The 18,651-nt window shown below is 39.6% G+C and overlaps 1 protein-coding gene across 1 annotated transcript; it reads right to left on the reverse strand.

Moving 5' to 3' along the window:
* Positions 1–13,040: 13,040 nt before the first annotated feature.
* On the reverse strand, positions 13,041–16,837 carry LOC147862930 (pentatricopeptide repeat-containing protein At4g13650-like). The gene is made up of 2 exons (XM_087321168.1): positions 16,820–16,837; positions 13,041–16,557 (listed from the first exon to the last, which is right to left on the reverse strand). Exon 2 carries the CDS (start codon positions 15,919–15,921, stop codon positions 13,540–13,542), a length of 2,382 nt encoding a protein of 793 aa, XP_087177294.1. The 5' UTR covers positions 15,922–16,557; positions 16,820–16,837; the 3' UTR covers positions 13,041–13,539.
* Positions 16,838–18,651: the final 1,814 nt, after the last annotated feature.

Raw genomic sequence — 18,651 nt, forward strand, 5'->3', positions numbered from 1 at the left:
GCTACAAAACCATCTTCTTCTCCGTACAAAAAAACCATAGTTGTTGATTCATGCTAGAAACTATTCCTTTGCCTGCCATCCAAACTATTCCTTCCATACAAATTTCACATTGTGTTCGATGTAAGATGAGGTATTGAGGCATAGGCGAGGAGACTCGTCAATTATGTATAAGTTGCCTTGAAGAAGTTCAAAAGGATTAGGATCATGATTGATACAATGATATGCCTTTGACCAATTCAAGTTTCCTTTCTACATTATTGATCCACTCCACTTTATAGACACATTCCTCTCAATGTCACAGTGTGCACTCTCAATTGCAACGATCATGTAATAAATAAAAAGGAAAACAACAAGAGTCACTACTAATACGTGGAAATATTCAACATTTTGGTCCTATAGGTCATATTCTACCTTTAGGCGCGATAGTAAAATCGAATTATCTATCTCTCTTTGTAGAAATGTTGTTTTTAAGTATTTAACATGTTGGATATAAACGAATCACAAACAAACAACTATCTCTTGTAATAGTAAATGAAAAGTGTATTGTAAATTGCCATAAAAGAAACTCTCTCTCTCTCTCTCTCTCTTGGTGAAAACACACAATTACATTAATAAATGTGTGTGAAAAACACTACTTACAATGGGTGTGACAATGGACTATGGTCACCCACTAACTACACTACATGGGGAGTGGAACATGTTGAATTGCCAATAAGCAAGACAAGCACTCCATTAAGGAAAAAAATTCCACTTGCTCCAGTAAAGAAATTTGCCACATTAGTACTCTCTTCAACTTTCATAGATATGCTTTCACTCCATGTCTACCATAGAATACAAAAGCGTTGCGCATGTCCCAATTATAATGCAATCCCCAATATCTCATAAATAGGAAAACAAACTCCATCTTTGATTTTGGGTCAACCAGTGTAAATTGTGCAAACACCCAATGTCTAGGTGTCAAATAACACCGCGATAAAACTTGCCAATTTTGAGAAATGTAACTCAAAATCTAACAAGCAATCGGACATTGTATAAATCGATGAGTATTATCTTCAATTTGAACAGTGCAATAGAAGCAATTACCCATTGTTAGTCCACGGTGCTTTAGAGCTAATCCCAAAGGCAATCCTCCAATCAAAACTCTCCAAATGAATACCTTTGCTACAAGTGACAATTTAGAATGCCAACTATGTTGTAAGATTTTCCACCACCCATTATCATATTTGTGTATTCTCCATCCTTCTTCAACCTTAGATGATAGCCATCCAAGAGACTCAACGACGCAATGATACAAAATATTAGTAGTCACTTGTAAAAACAGTGTTTGACCCCGTGAGCATCAAACAATCTACGGTTGGTCTCCTGTTTATAGAGGTAAGGAACCTTCCATCAATGCAATATTTTGTAGTTGTTGCCAGATAAACCCATTATTAGGCGGGATGCGTAATAATTGTCGTGCTTCAACAAACTCCAAAATTCTTTGAGATGGATCCTCAACTATATCTCCCACCTCTTTGACCCCCAAACGAAACAAACAATTAAATTGAGGGCGAAATCTCTCCTTTCCTGGCCAACATAATAACCAAGAAGACACAAGTAACTCTTTTTGCAAAGAATTACAATGCTCTCTACTAGATTATGGTTTTCATACACATAACAAGAGTGCTTATTGCCATGAGGTAACCAAGTGTTTAACACATGAAGAGCCCGGAATCCTAAGTGAAATACATCCATTCAATAATTGCCACCATGACGCCTTAATTGTTGTCCTCCCATGTGTTAAACCCTTGTTCTCATTGAAACTCTCTCTCTCTCTCTCTCTAAATTTCTCTCTAAATGAAACACATAAAAGCATAGATATGGAAAATCAGTTTGGAATATAGGAGGCAACACACTTGCTTCATGATGCATCACTAAATTCCTCTATAAAGAAGACATTTTCGCAACATCAATGTATTATGGCAGGGAAAAATGTGGAGGCTCACTTCATAGATTATACTACATATGTTGCACCTAACTACATAATCATATTCTTCATCGAATAGGGAAACTACACATATCAATACACGTTAGAGCCCATCTCGTTGTTTGTCATCCGAATCCTTGCTTCTATGTGATTTAGCTTACACACATTGCAATGTGAGATATGTTGTTGGGTCGCAAGTGATGAAGTAGTTGACTATGCACACTTTGCTTAAAACAAGTTCAAGAGTCCAAGTATCACACTTTGATATAATGTTTTGCCTTTTATCACATTTGATATGCATTCCATACATCTCTCTCATAGTCACAATGTGTACTCTTAATTGCAACATTATTGGTAAAGTTCTTGAAAATTGAGAGTCGTTACTCATCTTCACATGTATTCTGTGAAATGTACTAATATTTTTGGTCATACAAGTCATATTTGAGAGACCATAGTAAATCTCTCTCTCTCTCTCTCTCTCTCTTGAACATGCAAGACAAGTATGGTGCATGGAATGAGATTGAGAAAACACAAAAGGTGTTTTTAAGGAGGCAATTAGGAGTTGAATGCACTACCTCTTACCGGGTTATGCTCTTAGAAACTAGCGTTCGGCCCATAGAGATATTGGCACTCCTAAGAGTATATAGATACATTACAAAGGTCAAGAATATGCCAAATCATCGATTACCACATCTTGCTTGGAATGTTGGATGTAGGCTACAAAAGAATCATAAAAGTAAAATTCTCTCATCTAGTTGGGTTGTTGACATAAGAAAATTGTTCAAAAGACAGGGTGTGGATGATCTTTTAGAGCTTTTGGGGGATGTTATTCATTATGTGATGATTGACGAAAGGTTAGTGGGATCATTAAGGATGAAGTGGGAAGATGCTAACAAGATAAAGCTAGAATACTACATTGTATTACATTGCAAATGTTAACCCTGAATGTTGGTCTCAATATAAGGCAAGAATGCCTATTGATTGTATCCAACCTTATCTCATTACCAATATGAGTAGTAATGCTCGTAGAGTCCCCACACTACTTCACAGTCGCTCTCACAAGTTAGGCTTCGAAGTTGCATCATGGTATCAAAAAGTATGCAATGAAGGCATGATAGAGGATGAATGTCACTTGCTCTTCACATGCTTGACATATAGTGCAATTCGTTCAAGATATGATGACATATTAAGAGGGAGTGATAACTTAAGTGTTGTACTTACGACACCATCGAGAAGGTTGAGCTCACATGTGTATACTTATTCACGCATAGAGACTTTGTGCTTCAATGTATGAATACCCCTTTTTAGGAAGGAGTCACATATCAAGAACACATATATACTCAAGTCCCATAGGTCAAAATTGGCCTCTTTATGGACAATATTTTTTTTCCTAAATTCTTCTCTCTCTCGTAAATAACGACTTTCAATATGAAAGAAAAAACACCAACATGATTGGTAACTTACAACAAAGTATAGAACTGTATGTTCTAGGGATTTAATTACTAATCCTACTCCTACAACCTCAACCCCACCCTACACACAAACTCAAATGTCGAATATGATGATATATAACCTTGTAGAGTCCTCTCTCTTCATGGTTGAGATTTCATCACTTCTCTAGCACGAACAATTGCCACATAAGAAGTCCTTTCAACTTTACAATGTTGTTGTGAAGATTTTCGGCAATGGTGTGAAAATTGCATAAAACATACGAAATCGAGTATGAATCGTATAAAACAATAATAGTGAAGATACTAATTTGAAATAAGTTTAATATCTTAGTACAAAAAGATGGAGGTCTTGAAGAGCTTTCGAATGCACTTCACTATATAAGAAAACAGACATCTAAGTGTCAAGTTATGTGGGTATGAAGTTTTGCAAAAGAAAAAGAGAAAAATAATATTGTGAAATATCCCACATAGATAGGAAAAGTATAGGCTCCAGCTATATAAGAAGATTGAGATCCATCATATTTCATCTATGTGTTAAGAGCACATAAGAAATATGTAGTTGGACTTGGGCCACTTTTGTTTAGATGGACATATGTGGCTAAGTCGCCGGATGTGGCTAAGTGCTTGAACCAGCCGGTGAAGAAACTCAAACCAGTCGATGACAGGACCGGAAACCGGATGGAGCCGGCAATTGGTGACCAGACGGAATCGGCGACAGTGACGGGAACCGTCGATTGGTGAACGGCATCTAGCGACGGAGCCAGTGAGCCAATTCAGAACTGGCGAGTGGCGATGGAGCCAGTGAGCCAGTTCAGAGCCGGTGACGGAGTTGGTGAGCCGGCGAAATCGGCAAGCGACTCGGAATGCGGACTGGGCCGAACCAAACGAATGCAAATCGTACGAATCGGTCGGGTTGGTTGATCGCGGTGCATGGTGTCTTAAAGATATTTGGTCCAACAGCCTAATAGTACTTTGTGCATAAAAGAAAAAGATGTAAACAAGACTTGAACTTTGCACCTCCAAGATAAGAGGCAATAGACTTACCACTAGGCTATATCATTTCTTTAGAAATGGTTTTCCTATCATTATAGCTTTACATGTAAATCCTCATATTAGAGCTTGATTGACATGTGATGCATGAACGCCAAATGGCAAACATGCATTGTATGCATGTCTTGTACCCTCACATGCATCATATGCATGGGAGCATCTATAAAAGGGTGGATAAAAAAGATCAAAAGGGGAGCTTTGTACTTGATATCAAAATTAATATTAAGAAGAAAATTCGTTATCCAAGCGATGTATTAATCAAGAAATTAAAAGTAAGAAACTTGTTATCCAATTGATGTATCAATCTTGTTCTTGAAATCTAAAGTCAAGAGTTTAATCTTAACCTCTCTCAATCTATAGGCAATCGTTCTATCTTATCTCAATCTCTCTCTCTTTCAATCTATCTTAATTCCTTTCTCACTAAAGCTTGTGCAAACTTCGAGTCCTTCCGGTCCAGAACCCCGATGGTTCCTCCTCACGATCCACGCGTAGTGACGGATCTTCACGACAACGTATTTTCTCACCCCAATTTGTGAATCAAAAGTGACGACATTCTACATATTCCAATTGAACCATAGCCCCCAATACCTCAAGAACTCAAAATTAATTTGGAAATGAGGCATTGAATCACTGTTCAATATGTGCAAAAACCCAATACTCTAGTTCTCTCTCTCTCTCTCTCTCTCTCTCTCTCTCTCTCTCTCTCTCTCTCTCTCTCTCTCTCTCTCTCTCTCTCTTGTTTCCTCTTTATTGATACCTACAAAACACTACTCGTACTTTGAATTTTAAATTGTTTCCTTTACCATGTTTCACATCTAATAGACATTAATGTATCGTTCTTTCTTTGTGCTCTTATTGGTTCAAGTGAGTGAAAAACACTCTCTTTCATATGTTCATTGCATGCAATCCACAAATTATTTCTTCTTTATTTGAAAAACACGGAGAACTATTGATGTGACTATTTCAAGTGATCCTATGTACAACAATACCTTAATTTGCAGATAAGGTAGCCGAAATGCCCAAGATTAAGGTGTTGGTTAGAGACATTAAAGAACTACCATCGGAGATTGGAGTCCACACAGAGGACTTTGTCCTAAGGGTGGTGAAGGTTGGTTATGAAGGCTTGCCGGGTCAATGCTTTGCATGTAAGGAGATGGGCCATATGGCCAAACAGTGCCCTCTGTATGGGAAGGCAAGAGCGGATAGGGGACAGCAAGGCATCAAGTTGCCGGATTTCCCAAATTCAGGGACGACAGGCCAGATGGTCCTGGTTTACAATGGGAAGCAAGTAGTGAGGGAAAAAGGATGGATATCGCCGAGGAAAGTGGCCAAGCTTGACCTCCATGGTCTTACCAGCCCACCTACAAGTGGAGGTTCCATTTCGAATAGATTTGACATCCTATCACAAATGGAACCCCAAGAAGGCGAAATAATTTTAGCAACTCCATTTGATTTACTACCACGAGTTGAGACCCACGAAACACTCGTAGAGCCCTCCGAGGGTCGTGAAAATGGATTTTCATCAGACCTGAGAATGGTTAAGGCATGGATCAGGAAAGGGAAGGACAAGGAAAGTGAAGCAGACATTAGGAATACTGAATCACAAAAAATGATCGCACGGATTGAGGTTGGAAATCCCTTGACTACAGGTGTTGAGTTTGTTATGTTGCTAGAATTGAGGATGCAAGTTATGGAGGTACCCAAGATCGTGGTGAACATTGGTAATCCAAGGGGAAGAGTGCACGGGTGGACTAGAGCACGGTAGACCGGAGACCGGTTGTTCTTTTGACTTGGAGCCTGATTTGAAAGATGAAAGGGGAGAAGACTCGTCCTTGAAGTCGTTTTGTAACAGGGCAACATTATGTTTCCAGTACCTTACTTCTGAAAATGAGGTTGTGGGGCTGCAAACATTATGGAAGAGCTCAACGATACAAGGGGAGCTTATGGAACTTGCTCAAGATGTTCCAGTGGTTTGCATATGGAAGGTACAGGATCTAGGGCTGAAGCATGGTTTGTTCCACTTCCATTGTGCTGAAGTACCCAAGAATCAAGAATGGAAAATAAGTATGGAATGGGAATTTCTATGGCATATGATGGAGACATATTTGTCGAGCATGGGAGATTCCCCCTTGGCTTTTTTTTGTGAACCCAAGTCAATGAGAATTTGTTCTTGGAATGTGCAGGGACTTGGTGGGTCACAACATCAGCTAGAGAAGCGTTGGTTTAGGAGAGAGTGGGAAGTTGATGGCCTTTGTAAAACAATTGATATTTTGCTCTTACAAGAGCATCACCTTGGCCGAGAAAGAACATAACTTTTCAAAGACCCGTTGCCAGGGGATTGGTACACATGGTGGGCTCTTGCTCACGGCGTGTTAGAAAGGAGAGGTTGAGTGTGTATTTCGGTGAGGAAATCAGCGGATATCACCATCTTGGATCATGGCCTATTGATCGAAGGTAGGGCCATGTTTTGTTGCCTGGAATGGAGGAATGTAAAATTTGGGGTGATGAATGTCTATACACCTAACATTAGCAATGAGAGGACCTCATTTTGGAGACTGCTGGCAAACAAAATTCCCTGCTTCGACAATTGGATAGTGGCGGGGGATTTTAACATGATAAAGAGAATGGAAGATTATCTTGGGTCTCATTCGAACTTGCTACAAGTGGAGGAGCTTAGAGCGTGGGGTTTCTTAATTTCTATGTTGGGAATCTGGGATCCATGGTATTCTAGTATGGCGGTTGAGGCGAATTCCTTAAGGTTCTCACGATTTGGTTGGAAAGAGAGTGAAGGATGTCACTCTAGATTGGACCGCATCTATGTGAGCCCCAGGATAGAGGAATGAAGTGGCTACTCATCCATTCTAGCTGGTTTTACATATTCGGATCACCTTCCAGTATCCTTGACTATCGATCCTATTTATAAGAAGAAGAGTGAGAGCAATTTGAGGATTCCTCTGAAGATTTTTGGTATCCAGAAGGTTAAGGATGCAATGAATAACACTTGGATGGCATCCCCATCAGCCCACGACCCGGTACAGATATTGGAGGAAAAGATTATTAATTCTTCTTTGGTTCTTCAAAAAGTGGCTAGGGAGGAGCCGGTAAGGTGTCAATACCATCTGCAACGCATGAGGAAGGCAATCATCTCAGCTCAAAAGCTCACACAAGTGGACCCATGTTGTGGTTGGACAAAAGACAGGCTGCATGAGGCCATTAGGGTGTTGCAGGAGGTTAGACAACAACATGAGCAATTCCTCTTCAAAAAGTCGGCAACATGGTGGGTTGTCAAGGGAGATAAAGTTAACAGGGAGTTTTTCCTTACCAAGACTCCGAAACGGAGAGGAATGCATATTCACAGTCTCAAACGGGAGGATCATTCAATGACATTTGATCAAGAGGAAATCTTGCAAATTGCGACTAATTACTACAGAGGCCCTTTGGCTCCAACGTTGACAAACGACCCTCTGAGTAACCTGATGCATGATGTAATTACATGCTTGAAGACCAGGATTGGAGAGGCAGCTAAAGCGCAGTTGTCAGCCATAGAGGAGGAAGAGATTGTAGCGGGGCTAGACAAGATACATAGTATGTCTTGTCCTGGTGCTTACAGCCTTCCCAAAGCCTTCTTCAAGGAGTTTTGGGAGAAAAATTTTCCAAGCTTCGAAGCTGGACTACAAGAGATGTGGAGAACGAGACGAATGCCGAGCAGCTTCAATGAAGGCTTGATCTACTTGATTCCGAAATCGAAGACTACGTTGCACGATATTAGACAATGGAGGCCCATTACAATTTTAAATCTAATTTATAAAAAAATTGCTAACATACTAGTGCAAAGAATCAAGCCCTTCCTAGGAGATATCATCCAGTCCAATCAAACCGGTTTCGTGGAGCATCGATCTATTATGGACAACGTGATTTTGTTTTGGGAGGTTGTTGCAACAACGAGGGAGACCAATCAAAACTTAGCATGTCTAATGTTGGACTTCGAGAAACCCTATGATCGAGTGCAATGGTCTTTCCTGGAAGAAGTGATGAAGGTCATTGAGCTACCATTGTAATGGAGGTGTGCTGCCCAAGCCTTATATAGGAATGGCTCGAGTAAGGTGTTGATTGCAGGGAGGAAAGGAGCTCGAATCTTTCTAACTCAATCCATCAGGCAGGGTTGTCCTCTTGCCCCCTTTCTATTCCTTTTTATTATTGAATCAATGTCTGCCTTTTTTAATAGTCAAGGGGCAAATCTTCATGGTCTTTCGATCCCTAACTCAAGGAAGTCCCTGCTGGACTCAGAGTTTGCAAATGATACGATTTTATACCTCCAAGGAAATGAAGTGAATCTTTAGTGGGCACATAGTGCTATTGATCTCTTTTGCAAAGCATCGGGAGCCTCCATCAATTGGAATAAGTCCAAGGGTTTCTGGATCAGCTCGGAGTCTGAGCTTGTTTGGAAGCCAAATGCTAAATTCAAATGGATTGCAAACGGGGAAGCCACTAGGTATATGGGAACATGGATTGGTGTAGATATCGACAAAGGAATTCAGTTGCAACAAATTCAAAGTAAAATATGTGAAAAAATTCGCAATTGGTCAGGGATGAACTTATCATTGGCTGGCAGGATCATAGTAGCTAACCTTGTGCTCTTGTCTATGTTATGGCATGCAATTTCAGTGTGGATGTTTGACAAGCAAGCTATTCGTACTGTTAAAGTGTGTATTAGGGGATTCCTATGGGTTGGGATCAAGAAAGACAATGCGGCAGCCAAAGTATCATGGTCTACGTTGGTTCTTCCCAAGAGTAAGGGGGGTTTAGGATTGATTGACCCTAGATTGCATAGTCAGGCATTGTTATGTAAGGTATTGGTAAGGAGCTTGCTACCCGGTAACGAGTTATGGAAAACATTGATACATAATAGGAGCATTCTCTGGAGTCCAAGACTGGGTGGGCAATGGAAGTCACACAAAGCATGGCTTTTTTGTATGGACTTAAAGTTGAGGAAATCTAACCGGTTGGCCGATCGTACTTGTATGTCAGTGATGCGGGCGTGGAGTATGCTCCGTGGGCATCTAAGTCGGAATCGTCCAAGTATTAGTGTTGAATGGATGCGCCAACCCCTATTGTGGAACGAGACCGTACAATCGCCAGAGGGAAAGATGCTTGGACAGAGCAAGCGTATGTCGTGGGCTATATTGTATTGTCTAGGGATTCACTTAGTGGCAGATTGGATGCGGTTGTCCGGCAGTAATCGTGATAAATTATATGAAGACGTGGGAAAGGTCAGAAATGGCAAAAAGATGCTTGACCTAGTCAATACAGTTGTCTACTCGCTTCCTATTGGTAATGAGGAAGACGGTGAATGGTCTGGACAATCTGATGATTCCAGAAAAATTATCAATGTCAGGGGTCTAGGAAAGAATGGGAAGATCGTCCAGTGGGATCAATAGATGAAAGTGCATGTTGGTACCCAATTAGAATTGTGGCAAGAGACGGAAAGAAATGGAAGGTGAATCCACCAGTCGAAGAGGTTGAGGAGGACTGGATCTTGTACGTGGTTGAAGGCAAGCCTCTCGAGTGATTAGAATGGGACCCCGTTGAATATACATGGAGGGGAGAACTAGATAAATCATTAGGTTTCTTCAAATACTCGAGGCGCTTGGGGAGAAAGTTAGATTGGTATCATGAGAAGTGTGCTAACAAGTGGGCCCATGTAGTTGTTGATTCAGTCTTCGTGGATAGAACTAAGAGCACGATATGGAACTCATCCCTTCCCAAGTGGGTCGAAGTGTTTTTCTAGTTAATCACCCATCGAGTTGTTCCAACGGGAGAGTGGTTTGGGAATAGAGATGGCATGAGTAGTTGCAAGGCCTGCAGTGCGAGCTTGGAGGACATCGCACATTGTTTGTGGTGTTGCCCACGAGCCCAAGAAATTTGGTTGAGGAGCTTAAGAATCTTGGCTCGGTTCGGGGTTGAGGTTCATGTATCAAGCGCAGCAGTCACTTGGTTGGTCACTGAATCGGCTTCGTGGTTTCAAGGGTGGAATGGAAATAGTCCTTCTTTAAAGGTGATGCAAGGAACTATACAACCAGCGCAAGGAGGTTCATTCTTCTTACATGAACGCTACGTGGACATATGGTTATTAGTGGTCGGCCTTACGGTTTGGCAAGTGTGGGTATCTAGGTGCAAGGAGACTTTCGCAGGTAAGCGAACCCCACCGGCTGAGAATTTAATGATGATTTGGTTTGACCTTATTTCTACGTTACGAGGAGAGTTTGAAAGTCTTTAAGGGCTCTCTGACGCAACTGAAGAAGCTAGAGCTCGGTTCCTTCTGAAATGGACCGGTTCGTCAATGCTGCAGATGGTGGATGGTAAAGCGAAGTGGAATTATCAACCACCACGGTGGTTGTTCCCTCCGAGCGTACCTAACATCTAGATGGGTGCTGCCATGAGAAGTGAATGGAGGACGTCTATGCTGAATTCGGGTTGTATGAGGCTCACATGGAGAGTATGCGTTCGGGTAATGCTATGCGCATCGAATGATGTGGTGTTTTGGAGTTGTTTTTGTTGTTTCCTCTACACATTGTTTTCTTTTGACATTCAAGATGGCTTGTAAGATATGAGTTGTAAATTATCCTATGTACATTGCCTTAACTAATGGAAGTAGTTTTTTTTTGGAAAAAACTTACAAATATAAAGTGATCCTACAAGTATAACTTACAAATATAAACAATATACATTCACCTCCCAAAAAAGGGACTACGTCATAAGTTTCAGTAAACTATCACACCCCACAAATTACTCCAAATTAAAATGAGGTTAGTACAAAGTTTTCAATAAATTAGGTGAACCCCACCTTATGTGATCACATCTACCAATTTCCTATACGCATTTTGCATTTGATCTAAAAATAAGCCAACCATGTCGGCTAAGATGATTTCGTACCTTCCTTGAATCTACTAAATAATTGAGTTTTTGTGGTTAACTGTTTGTATAAAGAACCAAGTGCATTATCATTGATCATTTAGAATACGGTTCTGTGATTCCATTAGTATTCTAGCATTGCAATAACTCAATTTTTTGGTTTATTATGCATCTCCAAAACTCCGCTTGCAAAAAAATGGTCCACACAAATCTTCCTTACAAGAAAATTTGTGTCTTACATCATGCTTTGTTTCAGAATAAATATAGAGAATGTTTCACCTAAGAGTACGTCTAACCATTTTCTTTGCCCAATAAAATTGTGAAAAACTCAAGATAATTTGCAATTGAAAAATAAAAGGGAAGCAACCACTACATGGCTTGATGGCTTTCACGTGTACACTTGAGTGTACCAATGAATCAATTGACAAGAAGTATCCACTCAAGTTTCCCATGGCGTCATCCTCGTCTGTTATAGTCTTTGTATTCAAACCATGGTACAAATTTCCATTTTTATTATCAATCGACTCACTATGAATTTCTTATGACATTTTGATTGCCATTTAAGTAGAACTCAAGTGATGATATGAGATTGCACTTTGATTGCACCGAATTAAGCTAAAATAATAAGTTTATTTTTAGAACATTATGATTGCACTTTGATTGGCACTTTCATGTTAGTACCAAGATTATCTAACTAATTAAGCTAATATACCAAGTGTCTTTTTAGAATGTTAGGTGCCATAGACAAATTGTCATTACATACTAAAGATGATTAGTTACACTAAATAGCACAAGGCTAGAGAAAGTCACACTTAGAAAATTCCAAGAGATTGGCTAGTTTGTAGACCAACAACTCTTTGAACTCCCCAACTAGCAATGGAGGTTCGATACAAACTTTGAACCCAAACTAAAGCCTAATTCTCTGTTTTATATGTAATTTTCTATAAGGCAAATTTCGATTTCTAGCATTTCTTGTTTTAGGTAGTTTATGCATGCCATCAACCACAAACACTTCGTTCTTAAGTACTATGGATGATTCATGGTTAGATATTAAAAAGGATTTATAACAAAATGAACATTTCTACGAAGTGACCATTATTGGCTCAATTAGGCTTATTCCTAAAATCCTTTGGTTCATTTGTGTACCAAGGTAGGCAGTGAACTTACGAGCTACAAAATGACCATTATTGGCTCAATTAGGCTTATAGCTAAAGTACTTTGGTCCATTTAGTGTATCAAGGTAGGTTTTGAACTTATGAGCTACAAAATGACCATTATTGGCTCAATTGGGCTTCTTGCTAAAGTACTTTCTCTTGGCAACTTGCACTTACTGCCCCATCTCTGACTTCTCCTTATTTACTCTTGCATCTACTCTCACTAGAACATTTCACACCCTCACTCCCACGCTCTAAAGAAGAATCGCCTCCACTAAGGGTAATCCATCTTCAAACCTCTAGGGACATGTCATCACTCTCACCAGACAAAAAGGGGCAATGCATATGTATATATGTTTGCATGCAATGCTTTCATGGAAGTGAAAATATATGACGTGCCCCAACTATTTGTCTGTGATATCATGGTGGCATGAATTTACTTTGGAGAACAGATTGGTGGTATAAAACATGCTTGATAAATGATGACAAATTAGTGATATCTGATGCGAAGAAGGCTGCAATTTCCAGCTAACAAACCAATAAATCTGTCAAGAAAAGTCAAGTTCAAAGGAACACACACACACACACACACTTCCCATCCTCAGAATTATATGGTATCCTAGCAGCTCCAGTTTCCAATTTTGCGCAAGTTGGAAATCAGTGGTTAAAGTTCAAGTGAGTGAAAGCTTTCACCTCATAGGTCCACTTTTTCCATCCCCAAGAATACTAACATGATATTCCAATCTTTGTTTGATATTGGCATTTCTATATTTTTGTATCAGGGATGTGGAGAGATGGCATCATCACAAATATGCATGTTGTTGGCTATATGTACGTATACGTGTGCTTTGAAGTGTATTGATAAGAAGATATGCAGTATCCAAATTCTCACCAGGGTCACATAGCACATCATCTTTCTTAGAAATGGTCTGTGACACTCGGTATGATAGCTTGTAACCAAGTTCTTCTAGCTTGGTGCAAATAGACTTGCCTCAAAGATTATCTTTCACACGGCAACTGTAAATGTATGCATGTTTCTATTGTCACTGATCCACCGGCAATCTCCAGATATCTTAAATGCCCCATTTTCCATTCCAAGAGCTTCAACTTTATCTGCTTCCTTTTGCAATCCAGCAGCTGCATATATGTTACTCATACAGATGTAAATGGCAGCATTCTTTTCATTCAATTGTTTTGAATGCTCAAAGGCCCATCTCCCAAGCTCCACATTGTGCCATTTTTGGCAAGCACCTAAAAACGCCAGCCACAGTTGGAAACGATCAGAATGTGGGGCCCTGTTTATCTCAATTACAGCCTTGTCAAAATGCCCTGCACGGCTGAAAAGATCAACCATACAAGTGTAATGTTCAGAAGTTGGTGAAACCAAATAGATATTGGTCATTGTATTAAAGTAACCTTGCCCCTCCTCCACTAAACCAGCGTGATTGCATGCGTTTAGTAAAGCAACAAATGTGATTGCATCTGGTGTTATACCTTCTCCTATCATCCTTTTGAATGTGAGAAAAACTCTTTGGATTTGGCCGAGTTGAGCGTATCCTGTAATGAGTGCTGTCCAGGAGACAGCATCTCGTATTGAAAGTTGCTGGAACACTTCTTCTGCCTTTCCCAGTACACCACATTTGGCATACATGTCCATCAATGCAGTGATGAGGAGACTGTTATTTTCCAATAAACCTGCCTTGCTGGCCTCAGTGTGCATCTTGTCTCCCATCTCAACTGATCCTAGGTTCCCACAGGCTTTCAAAAGGTGAGTGAAGGTAATTGCATTCGGTGACAGACCTGCTTCTCGCATCTTTACAAAGCAATTTAAGCAGTCATCATCGAGTCCATAAAAGGAGTATCCAGAGATGAGTGCATTCCAGGAAGCAACGGTGCGAATTGAAAGCTTATCAAACACTTCCTGTGCTTTTGCAAGTGCACCACACTTGGCATACATGTCTACTAATGCAGTTCCAAGCATAATTGGATTTTTATCCAATAAACCTTGCTTGCCAATCTCATTATATATCTCTTCTCCTTTCTCCAATGATCCTATGCTACTACAAGCTTTCAAAGTGCACGCAAATGTGATTGTATCTGGAAAGATGCCCTCATCTTGCATTCTCTGAAAACAATCCAAAGCTTCATCATTGTGTCCACCTTGTACATATCCTGCAATCAGTGCATTCCATGAGATAACATTCCTCATTGGAAGCGCGTCAAACAACTCGCGTGCTCTGGCAAGCAAATTACACTTAGCATACAGATCTACCAATGCATTCCCCACAATTATATTGTCTTTTAGTAACCCTTGCTGTCTCACCTCAGCATGGATCTCTTCCCCCTTCTCAACCAATCCCAAACTGCCACATGCTTTCAATATAATAGAATAAGTGACTGCATTGGGGGAGAAACCCTCATTTTGCATCCTTGCAAAGCAATTCAGAGCTTCATTACTAAGCCCATGCTGAGCATATCCAGTTATCAGGGCATTCCATGTAACAACATTTCGTACAGGAAGCTCATCGAACACTTGTTGTGCGTTGTTGAGCATGCCACATTTAGCATACATGTCAACCAAGGATGTGCCAAGAATGATCCCTTTATTCAATAATCCCTGCTTTCTGATCTCAGCATGTATTTGTTCTCCCTTCTCAATAGCTCCAATGCTGCCACAAGCTTTCAGAATACAAGCAAACGTGACAGAATCTGGAGAAAGACCGTCATCGAGCATCTCATTAAAGCACTCCAAGGCTTTGCTAGCAAAGCCACATTGAACATATCCAGATATCAGTACATTCCAGGTGATAACATCTCGCCTTCGAAGCTCTCGAAAGACTTCTAGTGCCTTCACAAGCATACCAAATTTCGCATACATATCCACCAATGCATTACCAACAACAATGCTATCCTTTAACAATCCCCGCTTAATAACCTCAGTATGTATCTGTTCACCCTGCTTCACTAATCTCATACTGCTGCAAGCTTTCAAAATGCAAGCAAATGTAACTGCATTTGGAGAGAGACCCTGAGCTTGCATCCTTGCCAACAAAGTGAAAGCTTCCTTGCCATGGCCATTGAGGACATAGCCGGATATTAAAGAATTCCAACAGACTACACTTTGCACACGAAGCCCATTGAAGATCTCATGTGCTTTTGCCATATTTCCACATTTAGCATATGCACTGATAAGGGCAGTGCTGATATAAATGTCATTTGAAACTGAACTTGTTTGAAGGATATCAGCATGTATAATGTTGATTTTCTGCAAATCCTTTTGTTTGCCATAGGACTTTATCAAGTTTAAAAGAGCTACTTGTTGTGGATCTTGATTCCATCTCTTGTTCACAACAATATTTTCTTTGATTGTACAGCAAGGGGAATCCATAGACTAATGATATCATCAAAACCTACACATTTCTGGTAAATCGGTTGTTCTCTTCTTAAATCTTCATTTTCAATCTAAATTTGACTGTGAACCGAACTTCACTCATAAGGAAGATTTTCCCATGTCATTCATCAATGCTTTTCTGTATCCCTTCCTACTCATTCTGTTGAAAGTTGTCTTATCCCTTCCCATTCATACTCATTCTGTTGAAAGTTGTCTTATCCTTTCCTATTCATACTCATTCTGCTGAAAGTTGTCTTTTCTCAATCATTATATCTCCCTTTGCTACCTTTCACTGTAATTGGGGCAGAATATCCAAATTCATCTGTGCTTTCCTCAATCTCAGCATACCCGTGAGTATGATCATAACAAGAATTTGAACAATGGAACCTTATCCTGCTCGCCCAAACATTTTGTCTACCTCACAACAAATGTGTTTTGCCCACTTTATTTAATACTTGAAGATTTTCCAAAGGTTGGTTCCATGTTGTCATCATTCAAAATGACCAAAGAAATGTTGGTTCCGTGTCCTTAAAGATAACCAAAGAAAGGTTGGATGCCCATCAGAGCTAGATGGAACCCATTCAATGTACATAAATCACTCCAATGATTCCATCCCCAGCAATACAGGACTATCTGACGGAAAGAAAAATTAATAAAGATTGAAACTGCCGTGAAAAGGAAACCATTTCAAGCAACATGTTAACAAATCACAGTCCACAGAATGTTTAAAAAGATAATTAAAGAAGTGTATAAACAATATGTTTCCGTGTGCTTCTCTGTACTGACTGGTAGTAAATTTCCGGAATCGATCTTGACCAGCAGCATAGAAACTAAATTTTAGCATCACTGAGAGAGAGAGGGAGAGGAAGGGAGAGAGATGAGAACAGAGAGTTACTGATTTTGGGTCAGGACGGGAAAAAAGGATGATTTTCCACAGGGGCGAGAGAAGATTGGATTTGTCAGGCAACAGGTGTTGGCGATGGCGTTTCTTTCTCCTCTGCAAATTTTGCGGGATCACACGTACACAGACGGAATAAAAGAGACTGATGATAATTATTATTTGTTCTTATTAATTGATTTATCATTCATATTTGTTATCATTACTAATCGAAGGGTTAATCTCTCTATTATTCCAGATTTATATTTGTTTTCATTACTAGTCGAAGGGTTAATCTCTCTATTACTCCATATTTATATTTGTTATCATTACTAATCGAAGGGTTAATCTCTCTATTACTCCAGATTTATATTTGTTTTCATTACTAATCGAAGGGTTAAATCTCTATATTACTCCAGATTTATATTTGTTTTCATTACTAATCGAAGGGTTAATCTCTCTATTACTCCATATTTATATTTGTTATCATTACTAATCGAAGGGTTAATCTCTCTATTACACCAAACTTGTATCAGAGTTCTATCGAAGGATTTATCTCCAGAGTTCTATGAATTGTGCAAACACATACATCTATCTATCTTGGGATCAAATAACAACATGATAAAACTTACGAAATGTGAGAAATGTGACCTTGGATATACACGATAAACAATCAGACATTGTATGAAATGACGACTATTATCTTCCATTCAGTGGTAGTACAAACAAGCTAGTCCACATCTCTTTAGTGCTAATCCCAGGGGTAAGCCCTCACGTATTGCTTTCTACATTAAGACCTTTGCTACAAGTGGCAATCTACTAGAATTCCAAGTACATATCAAAATCTCTACCACCATCCATAATCTAACGCATGCATTCCTTTATTGTTCTACCTGATAATCATTGAAGAGATGGACCAAAACAATAGAGCGATTAGCAATCACTTGTAAAAACCAGCTTTGAACTCTTAAATACCAATCCATCCACCGATGCTCTTCAAGCTATTTCAAAGAATCCTTGAAACGTATTGAATAGGTTAATGACATTGCATCAACATTATATTCCATAGTTGTTGCCAAATAAACCCATAATCCCATGCCAACGTAATAATCATGATAACACAAATCACTCATCGTCCAAGGAATTACAATGCTCTCTACCAAATGATGGTGCTCATAGAAATAAAGAGCATGCTTTGTGCCATGAGACAAGCAAGTGTTATGTACATGAGGACAATAAATTTTAAACGTAATACTTCCATTAGGTAATTGCCAACATTATCCCTTAATTGTTGTCTTGTGTGAACACATGTTGTGTGCGTGTGTGTGCGTGTGCCAATCGACCACAAAAACCCATTCCATCACGCAATAATCTTCTATCAAAAAATATTGCTACCTTTGCCATCAAAGTAGCACGATGATTTGACGATTGAAAAATCACATCATAAAGACCTCTATTTACATCCTTAACACAATAAGGCATTATAAACGTGTCAAATGTTGCCAACATGGACTTAGTCTCCATCACCACCTCCACAACATCCTCTTCTGTACAATTTGTAGGATCATAAAGCAAAACATTAACAAAATCATGACAACTATCAACATCATAATCATCCCCAACTCCATCTTTCCCCCCAAGAATTGCAAACTACGATAGATATCTTCTCGTGATCCTTAGAATCAATATATCCCAATCACAACTGAAGCAAGAACTAGTCGAAATGAAAACAAGGAAAACTTATCCTTAGAATCAATATATCCCAATCACAATTGAAGCAAGAACTAGTCGAAATGAAAACAAGGAAAACCTGAGATAATAAGAGTGAGAGGATTTGGCGAAGCAGGGAA

The sequence above is a fragment of the Azolla caroliniana genome, unplaced genomic scaffold (genome assembly GCF_043228905.1).
Source record: "Azolla caroliniana isolate FFs.n. ecotype wild unplaced genomic scaffold, voAzoCaro1.0.p SCAF_6, whole genome shotgun sequence".
NCBI lineage: Eukaryota > Viridiplantae > Streptophyta > Polypodiopsida > Salviniales > Salviniaceae > Azolla > Azolla caroliniana.